At 44.4% G+C, this 27,655-nt stretch overlaps 1 protein-coding gene across 2 annotated transcripts in view; it reads right to left on the bottom strand.

Annotated features, from left to right (window-relative positions):
- LOC311243162 (alpha-N-acetylgalactosaminide alpha-2,6-sialyltransferase 1-like) overlaps positions 1-25,425 on the bottom strand; it is a 163,287-nt gene extending 137,862 nt beyond the window's left edge. The window contains exon 1 of one of the 2 annotated variants that reach the window (XM_084332277.1): positions 25,308-25,425. In XM_084332277.1, the coding sequence (XP_084188403.1) occupies positions 25,308-25,334 (27 nt within the window). In that variant the 5' untranslated portion in view covers positions 25,335-25,425. The remainder of the gene's footprint in view (positions 1-25,307) is intronic. The other variant, XM_084332278.1, reaches the window with a different exon arrangement.
- Positions 25,426-27,655: the final 2,230 nt, after the last annotated feature.

Below are 27,655 nucleotides of genomic sequence, written 5' to 3'. Positions count from 1 at the left end.
TCACAAAATGCGGGGCTTCTATCGACCCCTAGGGTTAAAAAGAAATCCGCCGGCCACAGAGCCTTTGTCTACCGCGCTCCCTACCTGTGGAATAAATTACCTGCCGTCATCAGGGGTGCCTGCTCTGTCGAAGCTTTTAAATCCCTGCTTAAGACTCATCTTTTCTCTCTCTCCTTCAACCTACCTTGATCTCACCTGGTCGGGGACTGACCTTTAGATTAATCTGTGTAGTTTAGTTATGGTACAGGGTACTACATGGTACCACTGGGTAGTTTACTATAGGGTAGTTTAGTTAGGGTACAGGGTACTACATGGTACCACAGAGTACTACATGGTACTGCATGGCACTACAGGGTACTACATGGCTCTACATGGCTCTACATGGCACTACATGGCACTACGGGGTACTACATGGTACCACAGGGCACCACAGGGTACTACATGGCACTACAGGGTACTACAGGATACTACGGGGTACTACATGGCACTACGGGGTACTATAGGGTACTACATGGCACTACGGGGTACTACATGGTACTACATGGCACTACAGGGTACTACATGTCTGCTCCTTTGCAGCACCACAAACATGGGAACTCTCTAACTCTCCCCCCCCCCCCCCCCCCCCTCCCTCCCCCTTCTCTCTGAGTGCCCGTCTCCTGGCGCTGACTAAGGGCCCTTTCTCACTCACTCTATTCGTTTCTATTTCGTTCCGTTCTGCCCGTTCCGAGATCTGATTCGAACTCCCCCCCCCCCCCTCTCCCCCCTCTAGTTTGTGTACACACTTCAGTCTGGGTGCGCTCTGGGTTTTGTTTACGGTTTGCGTTTTGAGCTTGTAAGCTTGCCGTAGTCGATGATGTCACGCTCGAAATGTAAACACAGGGAGTGTTAACACGGAGACTGGAGAATGGATGTTGATATAAAGAAACAAATAACTAATAAATATGAAGTTATATTTGAACCTCTGTTGTCAAGCCTTGTCAATATAACCCACCCCCCTTTTCTCACGAATGGAACTCTGTTGTAGAGTCCGCTTTTGATCGTTTTGCAGGGTTAACAATAACGCTAAGCTAATGGCTAACGCTAACGCTAACGTTACTACATGCAACATACTAGTAACATTGCTCGCATCGATTATATTGAATGTCATTGATCTACTGGTCGACCGAAAATGTAAACGGGAATGTCTTAACACGACTGCGGACTCTGGATGTTGATATAAAATGAACAAATTGCCAATAAATATGAAGTTATATTTGAACCTCTGTTGTCAAGCCATGTCAATATAACCCACCCCATTTTATCACGAATGGATGGTGTTGTAGAGTCCGCTTTTGAGCGTTTTGAGCGATCTACTGGTCGACCACGGCCGACTGGTTGGGCACCACTGGTCTAATAGAAATAAATGCATTCGAACAATGTATAGACATAGCAATGGCAAACAAAATGTATGACGTTATGTCAGCACCAGGCGCCACGCCCGTGAAAAGGTACAAGCTCGCAAAGCCACACCCCCCGTTCTCCCGGGACCGACCCCGAGACCACCTCTGCCAGCTGATCCTGTTCAGCGGGGGGTGAAACGATTCAGCCCCGTTTCGCACCCCAAAAGGGGTGAGTGAGAACACTGCCCCCCGTGCTCCGGGACGGTGATTCGATACAAAAGGCTGAGTGTGAAAGCCCCCTAAGGTGATGGATGCCTCGGGGTCTTGGCCAAGATTGTAGTGACTGCTCTACATGCACCTCCGAGGCCTTGGATCAGTTATTCACCGCCGTCTGTCCAGATTAACAGATTAACAGTCAACGCGGTTTCATTGCTGGGTTAAGTACTTCTATTCTATTCACATAATACGCTTACTTCATATATCTACTCCATTCACATATATGCCTACCACTTGTATCTATTGCTATGTCCGCCTACTACAATCTCATGAGCTGTCTAACGCCTGTCCCGCCTACTACAATCTCATGAGCTGTCTAACGCCTGTCCCGTCTCCCTGTCTCCCTATGACTTGCTGTCCTGGAGTGTTGACCGGAGTGTTGGACGTCCCGTGACGAAGGCCGGGAGATTGCGACCCCCTCTGCGTGCCCCCCTGTCTCCGGAGGTCTCGTAGTGGTGACCGGAGTGCCGGATGTCCCGCGATGATGTCGGGGAGTTCGTGACCCTCTCTGCGCCGCCCCTATCTCCCTGTCTCCGGCTGTCCCTGAGCAACGACCGGAGTGTTGAATGTCCCGTGACTAAGACGGGGAGGACGTGACCCTCTTTGCGCCGCCCCTGTGCCTCAAATAGATCCGCTATCAACTCTATCTTTAATCTTTCAAAATGTTCAGTTGCTATCGCTATTAGCTCTATCTTTAATTTTTCAAAATGTACAGTTGCTATTGCATGCACTCATCTGTGTTTCACCACACACATGAGTGCATGCTTACCAACTGTCCGTCTGCAACACTACTATCACCAACATCTAAGAAGGGAGATCCCCCCTTGAATGGCCCTTCTAAGGTTTCTCTCCTCCACACTGCCTGTGGAGCTTTTTTCCCTATTGTTAGGTTTTAGTGAGTTTTTCCTTACCTTCGCATGGGGTATGTCTGGGAGTGCTTGCATTCTTTCATTTATTTGCATTCATCTAAAAATGTTTGGACCTTATGGTGTTCTTGTTCTGTTCTTGACTTATTGTTATGTTTTCTTCTTGACTTGTTTAAAGAAGACCTGTACGGCCCATGGGGACATTAACGTGTGTTGTCGGGCCCTATACATAAATTTGATTTGATTTGATTTGATTACCTGGACTTGCATGATGGTACCTACTGTAGCTAATGTGGTTAACATTATTACCTGGACTGGCATGATGATACCTACTGTAGCTACTGTGGTTAACATTATTACCTGGACTTGCATGATGGTACCTACTGTAGCTACTGTGGTTAACATTATTACCTGGACTGGCATGATGGTACCTACTGTAGCTACTGTGGTTAATATTATTACCTGGACTGGCATGATGGTACCTACTGTAGCTACTGTGGTTAACATTATTACCCGGACTGGCATGATGGTAGCTACTGTAGCTACTGTGGTTAACATTATTACCTGGACTGGCATGATGGTACCTACTGTAGCTACTGTGGTTAACATTATTACCTGGACTGGCATGATGGTACCTACTGTAGCTACTGTGGTTAACATTATTACCTGGACTGGCATGATGGTAGCTACTGTAGCTACTGCGGTTAACATTATTACCTGGACTGGCATGATGGTACCTACTGTAGCTACTGTGGTTGGCATTATTACCTGGACTGGCATGATGGTACCTACTGTAGCTACTGTGGTGTGTGGGGGGGGGGGCATAGATAGTTAACGTTATCTATTGTAGTAACAATGTATTGATTGTTTTTCTGTTTCCCCAGATGCTCAACCTCTGGACCACACATGGTCATCCTCTCACAGAAGCTGTCCAGGGACGACTCTCATACAGCTCTCTACTCTCTGGGCCCTGGACTGGACACCCCTGCACTGTACTAAACATTCTGTTCTCTATTCCAGGCTAGATCTGACCTTGACTCATGATCTCCTGCTCTACGCAGATGATTCGGCTCTCATGGTGTCAAATAAAAGCAAAACGGATATTGAAAGCAGACTTAGCATGGAGTTAGGGAATGTCAGTCAGTGGCTGTCAGAAAACCGGCTGTTTCTCCATTTAGGTAAAACAGAATCCATTTAATTTACTACCACTAGGAAACAGAAAACACAGGAAGGTTTCAAGATACAGTTAGGTAGCTCAGTGGTCACCAGTACCAAATCAGTGGTGTATCTAGGCTAGGGTGTACTTTAGAAAACACACTCTCAGGGGAAAGCATGGCGAAAAAAGTAATAGCCAAAGTCAACAACAGAATAAAATTCCTAGCTAGAAACTCAAAATACCTGGCCAGAAAAGCTCTTAGAGCACTTGCAGGGGCACTGGTTCAGTGTCATTTTGACTATGCTTGCTTGTCATGGTATGACAGTGCCCCCAGCAACTTGAGAACTAGACTTCAAACTGCCCGGAACAAGCTAGTTAGGATAGTCCTGCAGCTCCCCACTCATACTCACCTAGACCAGCCCCACTTCAACAGCCTGGGGTGGCTCAGGGTGGAAACAAGAGTATCAATGATAAAGCTATGCCTAGTATATAGAATTTATAAAGGAGAGGTGCCAAGCTACCTTCAAAATTACTTTCAGTATGTAAAAAACAACCATAGCCATGAAACCAGAGGTAGAGACACAAACATAGTGTGGTATCATTCTCTGCTCAAACTATTATGAAAAATGGGTATATTTGTTGAGTCTTGATTCCCAAAGGTCATCGGCCCCAGAAAGAGGTTGAACTTGGTAAGGACCAGTGCACACACATTTTAGAATAGTCTTTATGTTCTCCCTAAAATAGGTTATTAAGATACAGGTGCTCTAAACTAAGGATAAGTACAAATTGGACTTCTAAAAGTCAGCACAGATAATAAAAGTGTTGGACAAATTCACCATTAGACTAAAAGGTTGGTCATGGCCAATACTGTGGGGCCTGTTTCTCTGGAGAACCACCACGGGGGAGAATGAAACCCCTTAGATTTAAATACAGTCTTAAGATGACTAAACTTCCCCCTTTCCTGTAAACATTCTCAAACAATAGACTTTTGGAGCCCCCAGCCAACTGGTTTGTAGAGAAAGGTCTTAGTTGGGGGGGGGATGAGGCAAGCATCCAAGTTTCTATTCAACAATAGATATCACCTCCGTGAGAGCATTTGGCTACATCACTTCAAAGAAGTGTCGGGTGTTCCGGCCAGACAGAGAGGCATTGCATGTAATCACATGGTTCCTCCTGTTTACTGGACAGAGAAAAATAGTGTGGTTAAAACTATAGTTTTATAATGTAAAATAGACATTTATAATAACAGTAAAATATAGACCTTTTAATTTCAGTCCATTTAAAACAAAATATAGCCCATGTTTATCCCGTCATTTTAAGACTATATAGGAGACTGTGGACCATTGGTAAAATCTAATTAATACAGTAATGTAATTAGAAAGTTAATTTAACATCAAAGATAAGGTTATGGAATTAATAAATGCAACTGGATTGTCTCAAAACCAAAAGGGACAAAAATAGCTAACAGTTGAAGATTCTATATTCAACTAAAGAATATAGGCTTCTTTGTTCCATTGTGCTTATCAAAAACCATCAATAAGGCTAAACTTAGTTTTTAAGCTCCAATTTCGATCAGAAAAACGATAACATTCACGATCAAGTATAGTCATTGCTAATTCTTAAACTGTTAGACAGTAAAAATAGATACTGGAGTATAAAACGTTAACTAAGTGAAATATAGAAATATCCTCTTAGAGATATTAAGCCGGCCTCTCCCAGGGGGTCATATGTGACACCGGGCCTAATCAAAATGGCCGCGATAGGTTTCAACCAATCAGGAAGTAGAGACATTCTCCTCTGACGTTAGATTTGAGAGGAGGAGTTTAAGCTTTAAAACTAGCAGGCCGGGCAGATAGAAAAGACACACGCTTTTTGAAACCACCCATGCACAGGAGGAGAACCAGAGAGGACTGCTGGAAGCTGAGAACGAGAAAATAATCTCTTTGTCCCTAGGGGAATCCACAGCCAGATCATCAACAATTGAAGACCATTCTTTTTTATTGTATTTGATTATTCTAGTATTAACACTTTGAGCGCCACGCCGGGTTTTCCTTTTTACCGGCTGAATGCCACCATCGGCGCCAATGTTAACGTTAATATCGCCTAATCTATGTTTTAAATTATGGCTATGTGTCTAATCTGCCCATCGCATTATCAAAGACTATTTTCCAGTCAGTGCTGTCAAGGCAGATTGTTTTTTTATCTCGGCATTTCCGTTTCAGAGCATTTAGAAAAGCACCCGTTTTCAGATAAAAAACAGCCCATTCTGGAGCATTCTATGAAAATCGCCTTTTACTGGAATATTCCACAACGTTGATATTCGTCTGCCTTTTTATGAATCGTTTTCAAATAAATGCTAGATGATCAATATTATACGTGCACGCAAGCACATTCGAGCCGCGCACGGATAATCGCCCTGTTGATTTCCTCATGGACTTTTACAGTGAAACCGAAAGAAGACATTTCACAAAACAGCTTATAACTTCATCAAACTTACTCTGATTATCCTAACAATGATAACATAGAGTCCTTACCTGACATCAGATGGTATCCAACTGTTTTTTCCAATTCCTGATCACCATTCGAAAAAATCGATACGTGTATGGATCCAACGCGATACAGTAGAACTCCATGATCAGCAGGGATCTGAGGTTCCAGAATGAACTGTGGTAACCCCGGCTGGATCAGTGGACTGGAAAATGTGGAGTACCGGATTTTTTTCCCCATTCATTTTCATTGAGTGCATTCCAAAATCACTTATGTCATCTGGGAGACGACAGGGGGCGCTTTTTTCCACAATGATCGCCGGCGCCGCTCGGCTATACTCGGGTAGGCTCGGGTGATGCAATATGATTTCAGATCGCTAAAAAGAAAGAAAATTCAGAGAAATCTCGTGAGTGGCTTTCAACCACCTATAAAAAACACGAGATATCTTGTGAGTGGCACGGAATGACAAACGGCATAGTGTTTGCTTCCATTAATATTATTGCACATATTCCTTTTCCATTGAACCAGACCATTGTTGTTCACTTTTGGACTCTGAAATAAAAACGGATCTGAACAGTAACCACCTCTCTTCTCCTCATTTGCTGCGTTTTCTCGGGCCATCCCACAGACTGGGTTGGTCTTATTAGTAAATAGGGTTTAAGGTAAATCTAGAACACAACGCAGAGTAGATTAGATAGAGGATTTTAAGGGAAAAATCCTTATTCCCTAAATACGATAATAGTTCCATTTAGATTTAAACTCATTTCCTACGGCCAGCAGACCTTCCTTTACTCAGCTGCAGTTCTGTGGAACAGCCTGCCCAGCAGCATTAAACAGGCCCCCGGGTTAACTGGCTTCAAAAAGCATGTACGATCATGGCTATCGGCATAGGAAAGAGAGAGTAGCATATTTATTTATTATTCTTTTATCTTCAACTGTATGCATATTGTATCTTAATGTTTTATGATGCTGTTTTATGTTGATGTTTTATGTTGATGTATGTCCTGTTTTTTAATACCAGGGACCATGATGGAAATAAGTGCTTGCATTGTATCATGTTTTTATCCCTTTATCCCTATAATCCACAATAAAATCAACCAATCAATAACAGATGCTATGCCCATGTTACAGGATGAATACACATTTTCTTACACCCATATAGCTAGTTTTCACCTGAAGGACATTACAGGGCCAGTCCAGTAAAAATTACATTAATCATGTATCATATGTTTAAAATAAATTGCATTTGGTACAAACCTTTTTTTGTCAACTTTTCCTTCCTCTTGCGGGCTATGTTCCGTATATTAGCAAATTGCATGTAACATTCTCTGTGGTAGCCTTTATTAGCTGGCACATCTGGAATTGGGCTGTTCTCCTGAATGTTACTGTATATGTTTTAACAGCCAATTGTGCAATGTTGCTCTCTGGGCCATCTAAATTAGCCCACTGCAATGAACTGTTAATACATTTCAACCAACTTGTCTGTGAAAATTTTATAATTTTGCTAGGTTCCTTTCCTTGCAAGAATTACACACACGCACTCCATCTTTCCCACTGTGAATACTGTACCCCACCCCCCCATACCAAACCGTGGGGAAATTATTCAATGTACCTTTTGGACTCTGGGTGGGGGGGGGGGAGGGAATAATATTAATATTATGTCCTATTGGTGACATAATATAAAATTCTGAGCAGTCCAATCGTTTTTCTTTTATGGAGAGGACGTCTGGCATTGATTGATTGAAAACTTAACAGATTGCAGAATGAGTACAATACAGTATGGCTCAATACACACAATTGTTAAGGGGATGCAGACCAGAGAAAGACTTTCGTGAGAGACCAACAAAGTGAGGTATGTAATACATTTCGAATCAAATTGTGGTCGGATAGATCGAACGTTAATATCACGTTAACCATCTAATGGCTAGCAAGCTCACCTGACGTCGGTATGGCTTAATACAGTGCAAAATACAATCTTATAGTAACAAAACAATACACAAGTTGAACATAGTTTTGAACGTTTTATTATAATAGTATTTACTGTCTTTCAAATTGCAATGTATAATCCAGACATAGCTAGCATTGCAGTCAGATCCATCCTCCATTGTTGACATGTTGGGGTCCTTAATTCCTGTTTCTTGAATCCTTTTTGGTTTATCAGGTAGAGGTGTCCAAAGATATGCATGAGCAAACATTTAATTTAAATGTAAGATTACGAAAAACGATGACCACAAAACGGCATGCCAACAAACGTATTTTGATTTAACATAATAACTAGATATCACACACAAAGAATTGTGTCCTCTCTCAACGCAGATCAATCAAGTTCACTTTAGACACACTCGGCCTGCCATCTATCAGATGAAGAGGCGAGGATAAATCTCCTCCTCTGGTCATTATTTGGGTAGAACACACATATTTTGAATGCCTTCGGCAGACTTTTTTTTTTTGCCATTTTAATCTAGATTAACTCCATGATTTCAGATAGATTAATCTAGATTAAAAAAAATGTATGCCCACCTCTACTTTTAACATTTGCACAACAGTTAGTACATTGCTCAAAACAATTAGTACAAACTGCAAAACCTAGTTGATAACCTGCAAAAGCGTGTCACTTGCTCAAAATGGATAGTTCCTTCTTCAAAAGCAAGTATTCATGTCATTGAAAGTGTCATCAAAATGAAAAGTCCTGACACCATTGTTTATGAACAACATTTACATTTACATTTAGTCATTTAGCTGACGCTTTTATCCAAAGCGACTTACAAGTTCTGTGCGACAAGACAGCAAGAAGGGTATAACTCTATCAGCTGAGTAACAATGTTCATCAAAGTGTTGCGTGTTACAGTGTAGGTTAGTTTATTAGGACAAGTGCATGACATTAAGATAGTCAAATGGCTTTGTCATGTTTTCATTATGACAGATCACTCTATAAGTGTTTTCCAATGCAAAAAAGTCAGATTGTGGTGACACTACCTGAAAATGCTCAAGACAGCACTATACACTATTTGCACAGCCATTTGAAATCTACAGTTACACCTTACTGTACACACTGTACAGATTGTAATATTCCCTCCTTGTTGGTCTGGGACATCAATGGTTTCTCTCTGTCCAATGTGATTTCTTCCACGCCTTCTACCTTTTGCCAGATTGAAACCCGCCTCATCAACGTATATGAATGTGTGCAGCGGTTCCCTGGTACACGCTTTATCCCAGAAGAGAAAGAGAGAGAAAAACTATAAACTTTTCCTGTGTCACATAATGCATTTTGGACAACATATTGTACAGTATGAACTGTCATGTAAGTGTATACTGCATGGCACTACACAAAGTAACCAGTTTACAGCACTGAACATTAGAGTATGCATACTCTACACATAAATGTTTTACCTGTGAATACTGGTGCCGGATCTCCTTCACTCTGTCGTTGTTCCGGTCAAATGGCACATTGTACTACAATTGCTACAGTTGCCATCTATCACCATCTCTCAGTCCCTGCCCCCTCCCCTTCCACTCACAGTCCAGTGTGTAGTGGGGTGGGGGTGCCAGCCTCAGTGCTGCCTCTCCTCCTTTGCACATGTTGATGCTCTCCAGGTGGCTAAGCTGGTCACCAAGGCCAAGGCCTCCACCTACTCCCTTGACCTTTTGCTCATAGCCCTGGTCAAAGCTGGGCTACCTGCCGTGTGCCCTACCATAGTGAGAATAATAAATTCCTCCCTCGAATAAGGCAGGGTACCTTCAAGTTTTAAGACAGTGTCAGTCGCACCCATATTAAAAAAGCCCTGTCTGGACCCAGATGACCTTGGTAACTACCAGCCGATCTCCAACCTTCCTTTCCTAAGCAAGATCCTGGAAAGAGCAGTGGCTGCCCAACTTCACCAACACCTGTCCAACCATGAGCTCTATGAACCCTTCCAATCTGGCTTCAGGAAACACCACAGCACAGAGACTGCTCTTACCAAGGTCACCAATGACCTCCTCATTGCCACAGACTCTGGTCACATCAGCCTCCTCATCCTCCTGGATCTGTCTGCGGCCTTTGCCACGGTCTCCCACTCCATTCTCCTCAACCGCCTCTCTGACCATCTGGGTGTCACTGGGATAGCTCTCACCTGGTTTGAGTCCTACCTTACACACAGAAAACAGTCCATCTCCATCAGTAACTCCACCTCCACCCATGCCCCAGTCAACCAAGGCATGCCTCAGGGTTCCGTTCTTGGTCCACTCCTCTTCATTATCTACATGCTCCCCCATCATCCCGAAACATGGTCTCAATTTCCACTCATATGCTGATGACACTCAGCTTTACATCAGCACCTCACCCTCCACTCCTCTCCCCCACAGCACCTCGTCAACTGCCTCCTCAACATCAAGGCATGGATGTCATCCAACTACCTCAAGCTAAACAGTAAGAAGACAGAGCTCATGGTTGTGGCCAAGCAGTCACTGCTCCAGACGATTGGAGATCTCCTTCTAACTCCATCCACCCTTCCCCAGAAGTCCGCAACCTGGGCGTCATACTGGACTCCACCCTCTCATTTCATTCACATATTAAATCAATAACCAAATCAGCTTTTTTCCACCTCAAATATATCTCCAGACTCCGGCCCTCTCTCTCCAACTCCATAGCAGAGACACTCATCCACTCCTTCATCACCTCCTTCTTATTTTACTATGATGATGGACAGATTATGTTACCACGTCCAAAATCAAATGCTTTAAAGAGGACGGTTGTTTATCACAATCATTGGAATAACTGCCCATTGAACATAAGTAAATTGAATAGCAAAGTGTCTTTCAAATACTACCTGAGAATGCTGATGTTTATAATGATGTCTACAATGTTTTACTGTTTTTAGATTATCATTGTTAATTAAGTTAATTGTCATTGTGATTGTCATATGTATCTCATGTATTGTTATGTTTTGTGTTTTGTGTTGTCTTTCTGTGTGGACCCCAGGAAGACTAGCTCGCCACTTAGGTGGCAGCTAATGGGGATCCTTTTAAACAATAAACAAACAACAATAAACCTCCCGTCTGCACTACTCCAATGCAGTCCTTGCAGGGCTACCCAGCAATGCCCTGAACAGGCTGCAATATGTTCAGAACTCAGCTGCTAGGGTTCTCACCCGCACCAAGCCCTGGCACCACATCACTCCCACCCTCATCCATCTCCACTGGCTTCCAGTCAAGTCCTGCATCAACTTTAAAGCACCTTGGGTTCCCTGAAATGCGCTATATAAATCTAAGAAATTATTATTATTATTATTATTATTATTATTATTATTATTATTATTATTATTGTAACTGAGGGGTACAATTCCCTGACTGTATTACTAGATATGATACTTACTACCACTACCTTTGTACTTAATATTCGGCCACCCAGTACTCGGCATAAATATATTATGATGAACACTGTCACGTAGATGAAACGGATCCAACACAAATGTACGAATTAGAAATAGGTCTTTATTTCTACACAGCGATGGTGTGTAGAGCAAGCACTTAATCAAATCAATCACATTTATGAATGGGAATTAGTATGCACTTTTATGGCAGGAGTATTCGTCGGTATATCAATAGAGAATGTCCAATCTCTGAAGGCGCAGGTGGTACATGTACGACCTGGAATAGTTAAGGAATAACAGCAATGATACTTGAATGATTATAAGACTGGATACACTAGGGGGGAATTCCGGTCGCTTGTAAGACAACTGGAGAAGGGGGGGGGGGGTAGAGTCTGGCTGTATCCGTCTGGCCGAGGGTATCCTGGGAGAACCCACGGTTGTGCGGCTCGGTGCCTCAGCGATCCTCGATCCACAGATGAAAGCAGTTGGACTCTCTGTGGGCCGGCTTCCTTCGGTCCACGATGGAGAGACGTGAAGCGACCTCGTCGTGTAGAGCGTCTCCTCACCTGTCGTCCTCTCCGGGGGGGGGTTTTCCAACACACGGCAGTGTTGGTCTTTATCCATAGAATAATCACTGTATACAAAGCATAATCCGTGCCTGGGAAGGCGGGCTGTCGTCGGTAGAATAATCCGGTATGCAGGTCCACTCGCTCGTCGGCTCTGGGGCTCCTCGGGTGCAGCCTCACATGGGGTCGGCCACCCTGGATAAGCAGCCAGTTCTCTGCCCGAAACGATGGGGTACTGACTACGATAGTATTCTCACCGCACGAAGCACTACATATGAATAGACTATTATTAGCTTAATAGACTACGTCCAACTCGACGATATAGTGCCAAATATGACTATTCAAATATTAATATACACGATGTCTCAATACCGATGGTAGGCCGAACTTGGCCTTACTCCCACACGTGGCGTCGCGGGGAGGCTTTACGTCTGTCACTCTATTGGAGGGTAAGAAACTGGACTAAAAAGGAAGTCCTACTTTAGTAGCGCAGTATATATACGCACTATGAACAAATAGTACCGTTAGTGGTGCGGTAGCCAGATTCCTACGCGGAACTAGGACTTGTTCGTACATGTTGAGCGGTACGTTTGAACTGGGTCTGGGGGGTATGGCAGCCTGGCACCAAGGTCTCGACCAATAGTAGAATGGAGACTATTATGGGATGTTCAGTAGGCTAGAATGGATATTCAATGCATATTGTACAAGGAATATACAAGGGATATCAAGGAATATTAGAGAATATACAAATACAACCAAATATATATATACAAATAAATATATATATTCGATTTAATCTGGCCCTTCACAACAGCCACCCCCTGATTGGTCCCAGACCTAATCAGTTAAGCAGAGACAGATTAATCGCGTTGTCTATTTACACATAAGGGTTTGCTGTAGGGGTCAGTCAACTTCACAAAGTCATAGGGTTATAGGGTCATGGTCATCATCGATTGTGTCTGGGAGTCGGGGCAGTTCTATGAGCCTCGCCACGGGACGGGTGTAAGTGCGACCCTGGACAAGCACTTCAGCTGCTCGGACCTTGCCGTCGGCACCGGTGATCACTTTGCTTACGCGGCCGGCCGGCCACATAGCTCTGGGCAGTGATTGATCAATAATCATGACGACTGTTCCTTCTGTCAAATTGTCTCTCTCCTTTACCCACTTCTGGCGGGTCTGTAGAGACGGTAGGTAGTGCAGTAGGAATGTCCTTTGTTGTGCACTCTCTATGGTAGTGCAATCATCTATGTTGGGGTCTGCGGAGATAACAGTGCTCAATCCACAGAACACAGGCTTCTTATTCTCAGCCTCCTCCTGACTGGCTTCCCTCGGGATAGGCGTGGGCCACTCTCCTTCCGGGAGCTTTAGGAATGCTGGGCCGTCACTGTAGACATTGCGACGGGTGAGGTCATCTAGGGGCATTCCCCGGGTGATGACGTCAGCTGGGTTCTGTTTTGTATCAACGTAGCGTCTGTTTCTCCGGTTAACTCTTCGGTTAAGTCTTGAATCTCTGTGACTCTGACTCCCACGAAGACTTTGTACTTGCATGAGTCCGATTTGATCCAGGCGAGTACTGTCGTGGAATCTGACCACAGGATTGTTCTAGACACCGGTATGGTGAGCTCACGTTGGATGAGCGTGGCTAGGTGCGCTCCGGCTAGGGCTGCGCAGAGCTCTAGGCGTGGGATAGATTGTTGCTTGCGTGGGGCTATTCTCGAGCGGGCGAGGACAAATGCTGTGTAGATCTCTCCCCCCTCTTCTTGGGCCCGCAAGTAGGCTACTGATCCGTATGCGACCTCTGAGGCGTCACTGAAGACGTGTAAGTCCATTTTACATGTCTCTGGCCTCACCGTGGGTGGGAAGTAGCTTCGGCGCATATTAACGCCTGGGAGTGAGTGGAGCTCCATCTCCCACTCTCTCCAGGTGGATGCAAGGTGTGCGGGAATGGGGTCGTCCCAGCCCTGGTCCTTGTCCCACAATGCTCGTACAATCATTTTTGCCCTGGTGGTGTACGGTAGAATACATCCTAGCGGGTCATATTGTCGGGCGAGTGTTGTGTACACACTCCGTCTGGTGGTCGGCGCCGCCGCCGGCCTTCCCTGCTCCGTAGTCAGGGGCTTGTGTCTGTAGTGAAGCGAATCTGTTTTGAATCGCCACACCAATCCCAGGGTCATCTCCTGGGCTTCTCCCGGGATTGTAGCCATCCAGGTCTCGCTGCTGGCTGCCTTGTCCTCGGAGGAGAGGCTGCGCAGTACTTGCGGATCGCTGCTGGCCCACTGCCTGAGATCAAAGCCGCCTTTGATCAATGAGGCGCGGAGTTTAATCAGGAGAGCCTCGGCTTCTTCCTGGGTTGAAAGGCTTTGTAGACAGTTGTCTACGTAGAAGCTGTTCTTTACGCTGTGTCGGACCTCTTCGTCCGCTGCTGGGTCCTCTGCTACATGTTTCTGTAGTGCAAATGTAGCACAGCAGGGGCTGCACGTCGTTCCGAAGGGGAGGACTTCCCATTGGTAGATGGCTGGGTGCTCATCTCCTGGCTTCTCTCTCCATAGGAACCGTAACAGGGGCTTGTCCTCCTCTACTAATCTCACCTGCAGGAACATTCCTTTAATGTCCCCGCTGATGGCCACCTTTTCCTGGCGGAAGCGGAGTAGAACGCCGAGTAGGGAGGGGCCGAGTGTGGGACCGGGCAGTAACTCTTTATTCAGATTTTGGGATCCGATCTGGTAGCTGCAGTTAAATACTATGCGGTCTTTACCGTTGTGATGGACCTTGTGGTGAGGCACGTACCACGATTCAGTGGTCTGGTCAGCCTCTTTAATGTCCATCTTTGTGACGTGTCCCGCTGTGATGAGCTTCTCAATCTCGGCGCGGTATACACTCTCTTGGGCGGGGTTCTTGGCTAAGCGCCGCTCCGTGTTCAGCAGGTACCGTTCTGTGGCGTCTGTCTTGGCGTGGAAAGTAGGCATTCCTTCTCGCCGCAGGAGTGGCGTGGCGTATCTCAACACGCCGTTGACCGGGACTCTCTTGGTCCCTGTCTCGAGGAGGTGAATGGCGTAAATGTCATCTTTAGAGCGAATGTCTTTCTTTCCGTTCTTAAAGGGCATTTGTTCCAAGGTCCATAACCGCTCTACGTGTTGCAGGAGTGCGGTTTCTCCCTCTGTGACTCGGGAGTGGAGACATCTAGTGGCTGTACTTCGGTTGAGAGATTTGGCGAGCGGGCCTTGGAGAGTCCATCCCAAACGGGTCTCGACTGCTGCAGGACAGCCTCGGGGTCCGGTATGAACCCGGTCTATCGGGACAATGAGGTCTGCATGGTCGGAGCCTATCAACAGGGTCGGCATAGCATTGTCTATGAGCGGGATCGGTAACTTGCGCAGATGTGCATATTTCTCCATCAGCTTGGCGACGGGGTATGTGTACCGCGACAGTCCTATTTCTTGGCTGGTGAAAGCGTCTGTAATCTGGTACCGTCGCTCAGGCTGGCCGCTTGCTGCGATAGAGAATGAGACATTCTCGCCCTTTATCGTCTTCAAATCTCGTCTTATTGTCCGAATTGTCATTTGGGTTTCGCTTCCCCGCAGCCCTAGCTGGGCCGCAGCGGAGGCGAGCAGAAGGGTCTTCTCTGACCCGTCATCGAGGACGGCGTAAGTGTCCAGGACTTTATTCTGGTAGCTTAGTGTCACACGCACTACTTTTAGGAGTACTCGGGCTCCACTGCTGCTGGCGGGATCGATGTACATGACGCTCGCTTTGCTGCTGGATGGTGCGGGTGAAGGGCGCCGTCTGTTACTGTCGTGAAGTATGTCCAGATGGGCTCCATCGCACTTGGTGCACCTTTTCTTTAAGCGGCATTCGGCTGCCATGTGTGAGCGCGCACAGCGAAAACAGCGCTTGTTGGACTTTATCCATTGACTTGCTTCCTCCGCGTTCAGCTTGGGGAAGGAGTCACATTGCGCTAGCCAGTGTTCTTTCTCACAGTAGGGGCACACTATCTTCCACTTCTCCGTTCTGGAGGGGGTACTGTGGCTCCTGCTGCTCGGTACTGACTCCGATTGGTGCATCACAGTCACCGATCTTCTTCCATCATTTAGTCGTCTGGTTCCTTCTCTGGAGCCAGGGGTGCTCCGTCCGAATGTATCTAGCCGTAGGCTGCTGACTTCTCTCGCCAGGAAGTCTGCTAGATCGAGGAGGTTCGGTTCGGGGCCATTCGGGTCTCGGTGGTCTCTCTGCCGCCTAAAACGCTCCTGTCGAGCGGGCGGCAGCTTCTCCAAGATCCTTTCCACATTTGAGTTGGCGTAAAGTTCATGCCTCCCCTTCTCTCTCTGCGCTCCCAACATCCCTACCAGGGACTGCACTCTGATGGACAGGTCGTCCAGTGCTCGATTGTCTATTGCTGGGGGTAAGCGGTCGATGTGTCGGATCTCCTGGATCACGTAATCCCATATGCGCCCATACCTCTGGTCCAATGCTACCAGCGCTGCTGTGTATGGGGTGGTGGAAGTCGCGTAGGCGAGCGCTATATTATGTGCGCGGGGTACCTTTAAGTGCTTCAGTAGGATGGCGTATTTATGGCGTTCATCCAATACATCCACCAACATGGTCTCCAGACACATGCGGAGTTCTGTGTACTGGGCCCGGTTCTCTTGGGTGAAGTCGGGTACCATAGGCGTGCCAATGTATGACGCTGACTGTGGATACATCGGCGAGCGTTGGGGGAGAGGCCTCCTAGGCGAGTCTCCTCCCGCTCCTTGGTATGGGCTGGTACCGGCAGTGTACCATGGCCCGCTTGTCCAGGTGCTGTTCCTCGGTGCGGGTCGTGCGTCGTGCTCACCCGGGTATAGAGTCGGGGGTCTGTAGCGCAGCTCCGCGGGAGTATAGCCTGGGCTGTACCGGACCTCCTGGTCCGGTAGAGTACTGTGCTGTCGTCGGGCGTGGTTCTCCTCCTCTTCCTCTTCGTCTTCAGTTAGGTCATCCAGTGCTTGTAGTCTCTGGTTTAGCCTCTCCACAGGATATGCTGCTCCTTCCCGGTTGCTAGGTCTCGCTTGGACCGGTGGGGGGAGGTGGTCTGTGGGGGGTATAGACCTCGTCTGTTGGTCAAGTTCAGGGTTGTTTACTCGGCTAGGGGATGCCGCCCTGGAGGTGTGTCTAGACGAGTTCCTGGAGCCTCTGGCGGAGGGAGAGGGTGTTGTCCGTCTGATCAGCTGTTCTATTAGTTGCGCTTGCTGTCTGTCGCGCTCTGCGTCCCGTAGAGCACCAGCAGCTGCTCGCTGGCTGTCTGCTCGGTCTCGGGCCACATTCTCTTCCCTCTGAATGCGTCTTATTTCTAGACGTATATGCTCTTCTTCGCTCCGCTGCTGGATCTGCAGTCGGTCGCGTTCAGCAGCGGCGTTCAGGCTGATGAGGAAGGCCTGCTGTAGGGTCCTCTCTGCCTCGCTGGGAGAAGGCGGTTGTATAGGGGAGCCTTCCCTCGGGGTACTCCTAGCGGAGCCTTGGAGCTCTATCTCCACGGTGCTCTCCCCGTCTTCTTCCGTGCCGAGTTCTCTCTCTGTAGCGTTGTATTCCTCCCGGGACTCATCGGGGACTACTTCTTCAGTACTGGCGGGGTGTGAAGTCATGTCTGGTTCCCACTGGTCCCCACCGTGAACTTGGTCAGTTACATTAGAACCCGTAGGGGCCTCTATGGTCGGGGTAGTCTGGGCGTTGGGGTTAGACATACTTTTACTTTCTAGTTTTACCGCGTTTACTGTTAGTAGAAGACTAGGTTGTTGACTGACAGCGTAAGCCTCTAAGTACTGAGGGAGCCGTCGTTCGCGCTGCGGGCGTTGGTTAGGAGGATCGTTTCGTGGAGTGTTCATCATAGGCCATTTCAATATTAATAACACTATATTAATATTACACTAATTACCATCCGGCTCGAAGGACCAATTGTAACTGAGGGGTACAATTCCCTGACTGTATTACTAGATATGATACTTACTACCACTACCTTTGTACTTAATATTCGGCCACCCAGTACTCGGCATAAATATATTATGATGAACACTGTCACGTAGATGAAACGGATCCAACACAAATGTACGAATTAGAAATAGGTCTTTATTTCTACACAGCGATGGTGTGTAGAGCAAGCACTTAATCAAATCAATCACATTTATGAATGGGAATTAGTATGCACTTTTATGGCAGGAGTATTCGTCGGTATATCAATAGAGAATGTCCAATCTCTGAAGGCGCAGGTGGTACATGTACGACCTGGAATAGTTAAGGAATAACAGCAATGATACTTTAATGATTATAAGACTGGATACACTAGGGGGGAATTCCGGTCGCTTGTAAGACAACTGGAGAAGGGGGGGGGGGGTAGAGTCTGGCTGTATCCGTCTGGCCGAGGGTATCCTGGGAGAACCCACGGTTGTGCGGCTCGGTGCCTCAGCGATCCTCGATCCACAGATGAAAGCAGTTGGACTCTCTGTGGGCCGGCTTCCTTCGGTCCACGATGGAGAGACGTGAAGCGACCTCGTCGTGTAGAGCGTCTCCTCACCTGTCGTCCTCTCCGGGGGGGGGGTTTCCAACACACGGCAGTGTTGGTCTTTATCCATAGAATAATCACTGTATACAAAGCATAATCCGTGCCTGGGAAGGCGGGCTGTCGTCGGTAGAATAATCCGGTATGCAGGTCCACTCGCTCGTCGGCTCTGGGGCTCCTCGGGTGCAGCCTCACATGGGGTCGGCCACCCTGGATAAGCAGCCAGTTCTCTGCCCGAAACGATGGGGTACTGACTACGATAGTATTCTCTCCGCACGAAGCACTACATATGAATAGACTATTATTAGCTTAATAGACTACGTCCAACTCGACGATATAGTGCCAAATATGACTATTCAAATATTAATATACACGATGTCTCAATACCGATGGTAGGCCGAACTTGGCCTTACTCCCACACGTGGCGTCGCGGGGAGGCTTTACGTCTGTCACTCTATTGGAAGGTAAGAAACTGGACTAAAAAGGAAGTCCTACTTTAGTAGCGCAGTATATATACGCACTATGAACAAATAGTACCGTTAGTGGTGCGGTAGCCAGATTCCTACGCGGAACTAGGACTTGTTCGTACATGTTGAGCGGTACGTTTGAACTGGGTCTGGGGGGTATGGCAGCCTGGCACCAAGGTCTCGACCAATAGTAGAATGGAGACTATTATGGGATGTTCAGTAGGCTAGAATGGATATTCAATGCATATTGTACAAGGAATATACAAGGGATATCAAGGAATATTAGAGAATATACAAATACAACCAAATATATATATACAAATAAATATATATATTCGATTTAATCTGGCCCTTCACAACAATTATTATTATTATTATTATTATTATTATTATTATTATTATTATTATTATTATTATTATTATTATTATTATTATTATTATTATTATTATTATTATTATTTTACACATCTTTAGATACTATATATCTGTACATATCTTTTACCTACTCTTACTAGTTATGCTGCTGGCCAATATAACTTACAGGTCTTTATACCTGTATCTTATCAATACTACAACTCTGAGCATTATTACTATATACATACATAATATAGTATTTATATATTTTATACCAAGTTTAATCACCTGTGCATTGTACGTTACTATTGCACTTTACTGTTACATTTGTACTCTGGTTAGATGCCAAACTTATTTTCGTTGTAATGTACTTGTGTTATATAATGACAATAAATGTGAATCTAATCTCATTTTGATCAGTCGCAAATTGCTTTTGCGCTACTGTACCTGTTAAATCACAAATCAACCCCTCCATGCTCTGTCTCAGCGGTTTTCACTGTTGCCTTCTGGCCGCCGTTATGACGTCCCACCAAGTAGGACCAACCGCTACGCCAAATCTTTTGTCCCCTCGGCTATCAGACTTTTAGGGCGCGTTCACACCTACCCTGTTTGGTCCACTTTAAGTGGACCATGGTCCCTTTAAGTGGACCATGGTCCCTTTAGATCGATAGTCCGTTTGGTTTGTACAGGTATGAACGCAAACCGAACTATAATGAGGACCAAACAACCGAACCATGGTCCTCTTGAAAAGTTGGGACTCGGTTCGTTTCAAAGTGGACCATGGTTCGTTTGCTGTTGGTGTGAACGCAAAACGAACTTTATATAGTATCTAATCTAGAGCAAATGAGTGCCAGGTGCCTAGTGGCGGCGGTCGCGAGACCCAATTTGACAGCGCCAAGTGACAGCTTGCGCGCACGTTGCAACCAGTGGCGTCGTTAGCCCTGGGCTTCCGGGGCTTTAGCCCCGGATGTTTTTCTCCTAGCCCCGGATCTAAAAAAAAAAAAAAAAAAAAAAAATTGTTTACATTTTTTTTTTTTTTACTTTTTTTTTTTTTTTTATGTCAGCATCCCCATTGTCTGTGCTGAATGTTTGTTAGTGTTTGGTATTTTTTTTTGGTTTTTAGTACTTTTAAAACATTTTAGTAAGTAGTTTTCATTTGATCCTATAATTCTTTCATTCACCGATTTGTGGACTTTTTTTTTAGTGTCCTGAAAGGCGCCTTATAAATCAAATGCATTATTATTATTATTATCATCCAGGAGGGAAAAGACACTTTGGATAGTAGGGACTGCATCTCTGCCTGTCCTGACCAGGAAACACTTTGCAACTGTGATCTCCTCTGGCAATAGTTGGATATTGTAATGTGTGGCGAGGGGTTGCAGCAATTCCACTGAGAGAAACTGGTCTGAGGCTGGATAACATGCCTGTATGCCTCTCATAAATTGTTATCCAACTCATGAGAACCTGCTCTCAAGCTCTTGCAGCATTCTGTCGACGACTGGATAGAACAGTCTCTGTCTCAGCTGATCTCCTGAGCTGAGGTCTGAGCTTGTGCCACAAGATGACTCAACTACATACTCCTCCATCCTTTTCTGCTTCCTCCTTTGGCTGGTAGTATGTTCCTCAATCCAAAGGCCATTACATATGGCCTTTGTCCTGTCATACATGTCCACTGCCATCTCTGATGTGCGATAACCTTTGAGTGTGTCCTGCACTGTGCTTTTAAATAGTACAGATATTGAAGATGTGCACTTTAACGCAGCAGCACCTGGAGCCATCCATACCCATGTCCAGTGTCCTATAATAAGCTTTAATCGAACCTCGGATAGTCCGGTTGGTTTGGGGTGGTGTGAAAGCTCATTCACTCTTGCAAGTGAACCCTGCTGCGGTTCATTTGTGATGTGAATGCAAAGCGGACCAAAGGCAGGAAAAGACCCAAAAATCGAATCTTTTTTTAATGAGAAGACTGAAACATATGTATATAATGAAACACACAATAGTTTTTTTTTCGATTGCCTAAGCATGATTTTGAAAACGGGGCCCGGTGTTTCAAAACACACAATTAGCACAACCACACACACAATTATCAGAACACCTCAGATCCTTTGCTAAATTAAACACTTGTCAAAACCATACACTAATTTTGTTACCATATGAAACACACGTTACATAATGACTTAATTCTGTTTGAACCAGTTACACACACTGCTGTGCTTAACCTAAAACACATTTAGCAATTCTACTTCTCAGTGATTAGAGTACTGTAAGTGAAGTACGCAGATAATGTGCAAATATACAATAAATTCACCAAACACTACACAAGACCAATGCTGTAGACTGATGAAAATATAATTTATTTATCTACATATACCCAAATCAATGATGCAGACTGATGAAAAAAATAACATTTTCTCTCCATATAACCAAATCAGTCAACATTTCAACATGGAGAATCACAACAATACATGTCCCAGTTTTCATGCTACTATGTGCATAACACTGTAAGCTCAGCAAATATCAGACAAACCTAAAATACTGTATCCAGTACAGGTTAAAATTACAGTAACACAATTTTTTTTTGAAAAAAAAAACAGAAACAGAAAATACTAGACATTATCTCTTTGCCTAGCTGGACCTGGCAAGATACATTTTTGTTGTGATTCTCCATGTTGACTGATTTGGGAAAATGGGAGAAAATGTATATTTTCATCAGTCTGCATCATTGGTTGTCTTGTGTAGTGTTTGGTGAATGTATTGTATATTTTCATGTTCTCTGTGTACAGTACTTCACTCTCCTTCCATTTTGGTTGAAGACAGGTGAACTCACCTGCTGCATTTTTATAGTGCTTAAACCTGATTGTGTATCTACAATTAACTGTGTTTTTATTTTGTTATTGGTGTATATGTGTATGTATGTACAGTATATGTATATATATTATATGTATATATATGTGTATATATGTATATTTGTACTCCTGTTGGGGCTTCTTGGACCAGATCAATGTTTTATCTGGCTAAATAAATAAATAAATAAGAAACTGATGATTTGGTCCTGTTAACTTTGAATTTTCTAGGGACTGCCCATATCCCTCTCATGGACCTGGACCTCACTTTGAGAACCTCTAATGATTCTAGTTATTCAGTATTCATCTCTAATTAATCTAAAATTGCGTATTTCTGTGCTTACAAACCCCCCCCCCCCCCCCCCCCCTCCACCCCCCTGGGCTGAAGCCCCCAATGTTTTCTAACCCTAAAAACGCCCCTGGTTGCAACCCAACTCAAATGAATGACAGGTGCGCGGACAGTCTCTCTCTTCCTCTCTCTCGCTCTCTCTCTCTCTCTGCCTCTCTCTGCCCCTCTCTCTCTCTCTCTCTCTCTCTCTCTCTGCCTCTCTCTCTCTCTCGCTCTTTCTCTCTCTCTCTCTGTCTCTCTAGACTGGCGCCGCACGCGGACAGTCTCTCTCTTCCTCTCTGTCTCTCTAGATGAATGAGCAGTCGCGCGAGTCACGACCCAACTCTTCCCCAAAGAGCGCGCAGGCGCAACTCCACCTAATAACTTCATCCTCACATTAGCAGCCTTGTCTGTATCTCACAGCGGCAAAAAATAAAAATAAAAAAAGACAGCAATGAGTCGAGGATCAACGTGGGGTAACGACGAGGTGAAGGCTCTTTCCCTCGCCCGCTAAACCCGCAAATGTTAATACGTCACTTGTGACAGGCATAGCAACAAGCATAGCAACCAGGCATGAGAGTGACAGCTAGACAAATGAAATCTAAACAGTCGGCGTGTGGGCGAGGTGTGTCAATACGCTGGCGGCAACTGTTTACGTTTGAGTGCTAGTCCAATAGATGAACGACTTGGCGACAGCATGTCCTTTGTTTACAAATTAGATCCGCACCAAACAGGGTAGTGTACTGTGAACGCAGACCAAAAGCAAACAATGTATCATTTTCACATTTGGTCCACCAGAAAGTCCGGACTATCCACGGAAAGTCCGGACTTTCAGATGTGAACACACCCTTAAACACAGACAGTAGTCATTTTAAGTAGCCTTTTGCACTTGGTTGTCTGTTTTTACTTTTACTTTTATTGCTGGATTGTATCACATGGAGTGTTTCTCTTTTTATTTGCCGTACTGTCGTTGAGATGTTTTGTTGTTTGTTTGTCTTTGTTGCTTGTAAGCTGCAAATATGAATTGCCCCACGCGGGACCAATAAAGTTGTCTGAATCTGAATCTGAATCTGAATCTGAAATCTGTTTGCTTTGCACACAGTCCTGTGCTACCCTATAAGGAGCTGGCAGGCATTTCTGTATGCAAATTCAAGTGTACAAGAGAGCGCTTTCAGTTTAAGAATGAGTGTCGTTCTTCATTCAGGGGATTGCAGCTGAGAATTTTTTTTTTCTTTTTTTTAAGATTTTTTTTTTGGTGTTTTATCGCTTTATTTCTACTGGGCAGTCCAGTAGGGAGAGACAGAGGTGGAATGGGAGACAGAGTGGGGGGAAGACATTCGGCAAATAACGACGGGTTCGGGAATCGAGCCCCGGTCCCCCGTGTCGCGGCTGAGCACGCTATGTGGTTCGCCACTGGGGCGCCCCAGCTGAGAACATCTTTGGCAACTTACAAACACGTTTTCACGTGTTCCGGCATCCGGAGGAGAACTTTCATAAATTTGTTCTTACAAACTACTTACGAAGATAGTTACGTACACTTTCAATCATGAGGTCCAGTGTTTTCAATTCTTAAATGGTCTAAAATGGTTCTTAAATGCAGAGTTTGTCTTTTTGGACATTTAGTGGTATGGAATACTTGCTAGTATTGTAATTGAGTCCCATGGTTGGAGGTCAGGCCGCTACTCGGTTCTGAGCGAACATAACTTATATCCCTAACCCGCCCCACCACCACCACAACAACCACTTCATGTGAAAAGGTTTTTTTCCTTGAAAACATGTCCATATTCCCCTCATAAAAGTACTGTGAGATTTAGAGTATGGTAGAGCATTTAATAATAATAATCCAGAACTATTTTATCACTGTAAAAAAAAATATTTTTTTTGTATCTATTCTATTCTACAATTTTATTGCACTGCACTATTGCACTATTTTACTCTGTCTATTGTATCTTACTATTTTTATTATTGTCTATTTAAAACGGAATCAAACCATAAACAAGCTGGCCTGTTGGGATGTTAGATCCTAATGTGAAAAACTGTGATTTTATATGTCTGCACTTTATGTGCTCATTTTATGCCTGACTTTTTTCTGTTGTGAAGCACTTTGAGCTGCAGTTTCTGTATGAAAGGTGCTATACAAATAAAGTGTATTATTATTATTATTATTATTATTATTATTATTATTATTATTATTATTATTATTATTATTATTATTATTATTATTAATAATAATAATAATAATAATAATAATAATAATAATAATAATAATAATAATAATAATAATAATAATAATAATAATAATAATAATAATAATAATAATAATAATAATAATAATAATAATAATAATAATAATAATAATAATAATAATAATAATAATAATAATAATAATAATTATTATTATTATTATTATATTTACAGACCCCCCATAGATATCAAACTCTAAGGGCACCCCTGCACACACACACACACACACACACACACACACACACACACACACACACACACACACACACACACACACACACACACACACACACACACACACACACACACAATAATAAATAATGGCTATTTACCAAATAATACAATTCTTAAAATAGTCAAATAAATAAATCAAGAAAACGTATTGTACACTTAATTAGACAATGCAACCTTTGCATCTTTCCTCTTAACACTAGCACAGCCATAATCTTAAAACAACTTACCTGATATGTTGTGTTATTTCTCCCCATTTGAAAAGATACAGCATAATGCACACTGACACTGAGGACAGCAGCAGGATAGCGAAGATTCTTTGAAAGGTCATTCCTCTGAGAGAATGGTGCGAACTGTGCCTGAACTGTTTTGCCTTTAGCTCTTATCAACCCTTATCAACACTCTCGTCTCATTATCGGAACGGCTCCTTCCTCCTTATGCAAAACAGCTGTGGTATGTTTTACAGGTTTTACATCAACGTTCCCACTCTGTCCCTCAGGCGTGTTGCTTTTTAACAGCGGAGGAGTGCAAGAATGTGACAATGTGACCATGTGACCGCGGCAGCGCGAGAGAGCGGCAGTACGGAAATAGGCTGTCTATTGCCATTCTCTAAGACAAACGCTAACCTTAACCAGCTCCTTAACAGCGCCTAAACTTAACCCTTCTAACCTTAACCAACTCCGAAACAATGCCTAACCTTAACCTTAACCTTAACCATGCCTAACCTTAACCTTAACCATAGAAAGAATATTGCCATTCTCTAAGACAAACTCTAACCTTAACCAGCTCCTTAACAGCGCCTAAACTTAACCCTTCTAACCTTAACCAACTCCGAAACAATGCCTAACCTTAACCTTAACCTTAACCATGCCTAACCTTAACCGGCGAAAGAATACACGGTAAAAAAAATAAAAATAAAAAAATTGATGGGATTCAAACTTGTCACCAACGGACCGCAGGATCACAGGACCGCAGCGCTGCCAGGTGAGCTAAGCTTCAAATGAAAATCATGGCGGATTACGGCTACATAATGCCGCAAGCTCTGCCGCTCCGCTCTGCGGCTGCCGCGCCTGCCGCGGGGCGTGTCGCAGCCAATCAGGGAAAACGCGGAAGCACTCGGCAGCACTCCTCCGCTGTTAATAAGCAATAGGCGTCCCTCAGGTCTGCCTCCTCCATCAACCTGACCGTCCCCCCAGCCCGTCTGTCCACCATGGGGTCAAGAGCCTTCAGCTGCTCTGCCCCCCGCCTCTGGAACTCCCTCCCCCCTGACATCAGGAACATTCACTCCATCATCCCATTTAAAACCCATCTCAAAACCCACCTGTTTAGGCAGGCGTATGTCTGATTTTATTTTTAAAATGTATTGTGATTGTTAATGAACTGTTTTTAATTGTTGTACGGCGACCTTGAGTGTCCTGAAAGGCGCCTTATAAATAAAATGCATTATTATTATTATAACTGTATTTCCCCCGCCACCCCAAGTTGTAATTACCCCCTCCCTGACAGACAGCCCATTGTCCCCCAATATCCAAGTTCTGTCTAAACCTGTCTAACCTTCAACCCCCCCCCCCCCCCCCCCCTTCACCACTTTAAGTTTAACATTACATAAGGTTCAGTAAAATACTCTTTCATTTCAACATATTTTCTAAGTTTATGTCTGTAATACTGTTTTTTTTACTGTTAAATATTTGTTGAATGAATGAATGAAAACTTTATTTAACAGATTGCAGAATGGGTACAATACAGTACGGCTCAATACACACAATTGTTAAGGGGATGCAGACCAGAGAAAGACGTTTGTCTTGTTTACATCAGGGTCCCCCATTTCAATTCATGTTCAGTTTCTGATTGTTCAATGTCCCCCAATTAAAGGGGGGGGGGGGGGGGCAACTTCAGACAGTTCATAAAACTTAGTTTAGTTAAACATTTAAAATAAAGAGAGAGAGAGAGAGCACAGATGTACAGTATGAGGATGTAGAAATATTATTCATAATTAATTATATGTCAATATGAAATCAATTAGATAATTTGAAGGCACAACAATTGTCCAATAAGTATTAACACTTTGCATGCCACGCCCGAGATTTCTCGGGTTTACCCCCCGTGGGTTGAATGCCCACTCACGAGTTGAATGCCCATGCCCACTCACTCACGCAGCCGGCATCTACCAGCTTCATGCTGGACTCTCAGAGCCGCAGGGAATATGTGTTTTACTGTATACACAGTGAATCAATAAAAAGATCGATTTCTTCGAATGACGATTAGGAATTGGAATAATCCATTTGGATACCATCTGATCTCAGGTAAGGAATCTATGTTACAAGTCTAAGGATAATCAGACTCGTTTTCACGGATATATAAGCTTTTATGTGATTATGTGTTTTCACTGTTTGACTGTGCACGCCGTCAGGAAATAGGAGAAGCGATTTTCAGCGCGGGCCACGAGCGTGCATCCGTACACATATTCTATCGATAATCTAGCGTTTATTTGAAAACGATTCATAAATAGGCCGAACAATGACAACGTTCTAGAATATTCCAGTAAAAGGCGATTATCATGGAAACCACTTTTTTCTCC

The sequence above is a fragment of the Notolepis coatsorum genome (genome assembly GCF_963971535.1).
Source record: "Notolepis coatsorum genome assembly, chromosome: 16".
Taxonomy (NCBI): Eukaryota; Metazoa; Chordata; class Actinopteri; order Aulopiformes; family Paralepididae; genus Notolepis; species Notolepis coatsorum.
The sequence above is the reverse complement of the archived record's forward strand: the minus strand, read 5'-3'. Positions and strand labels throughout refer to the sequence as shown.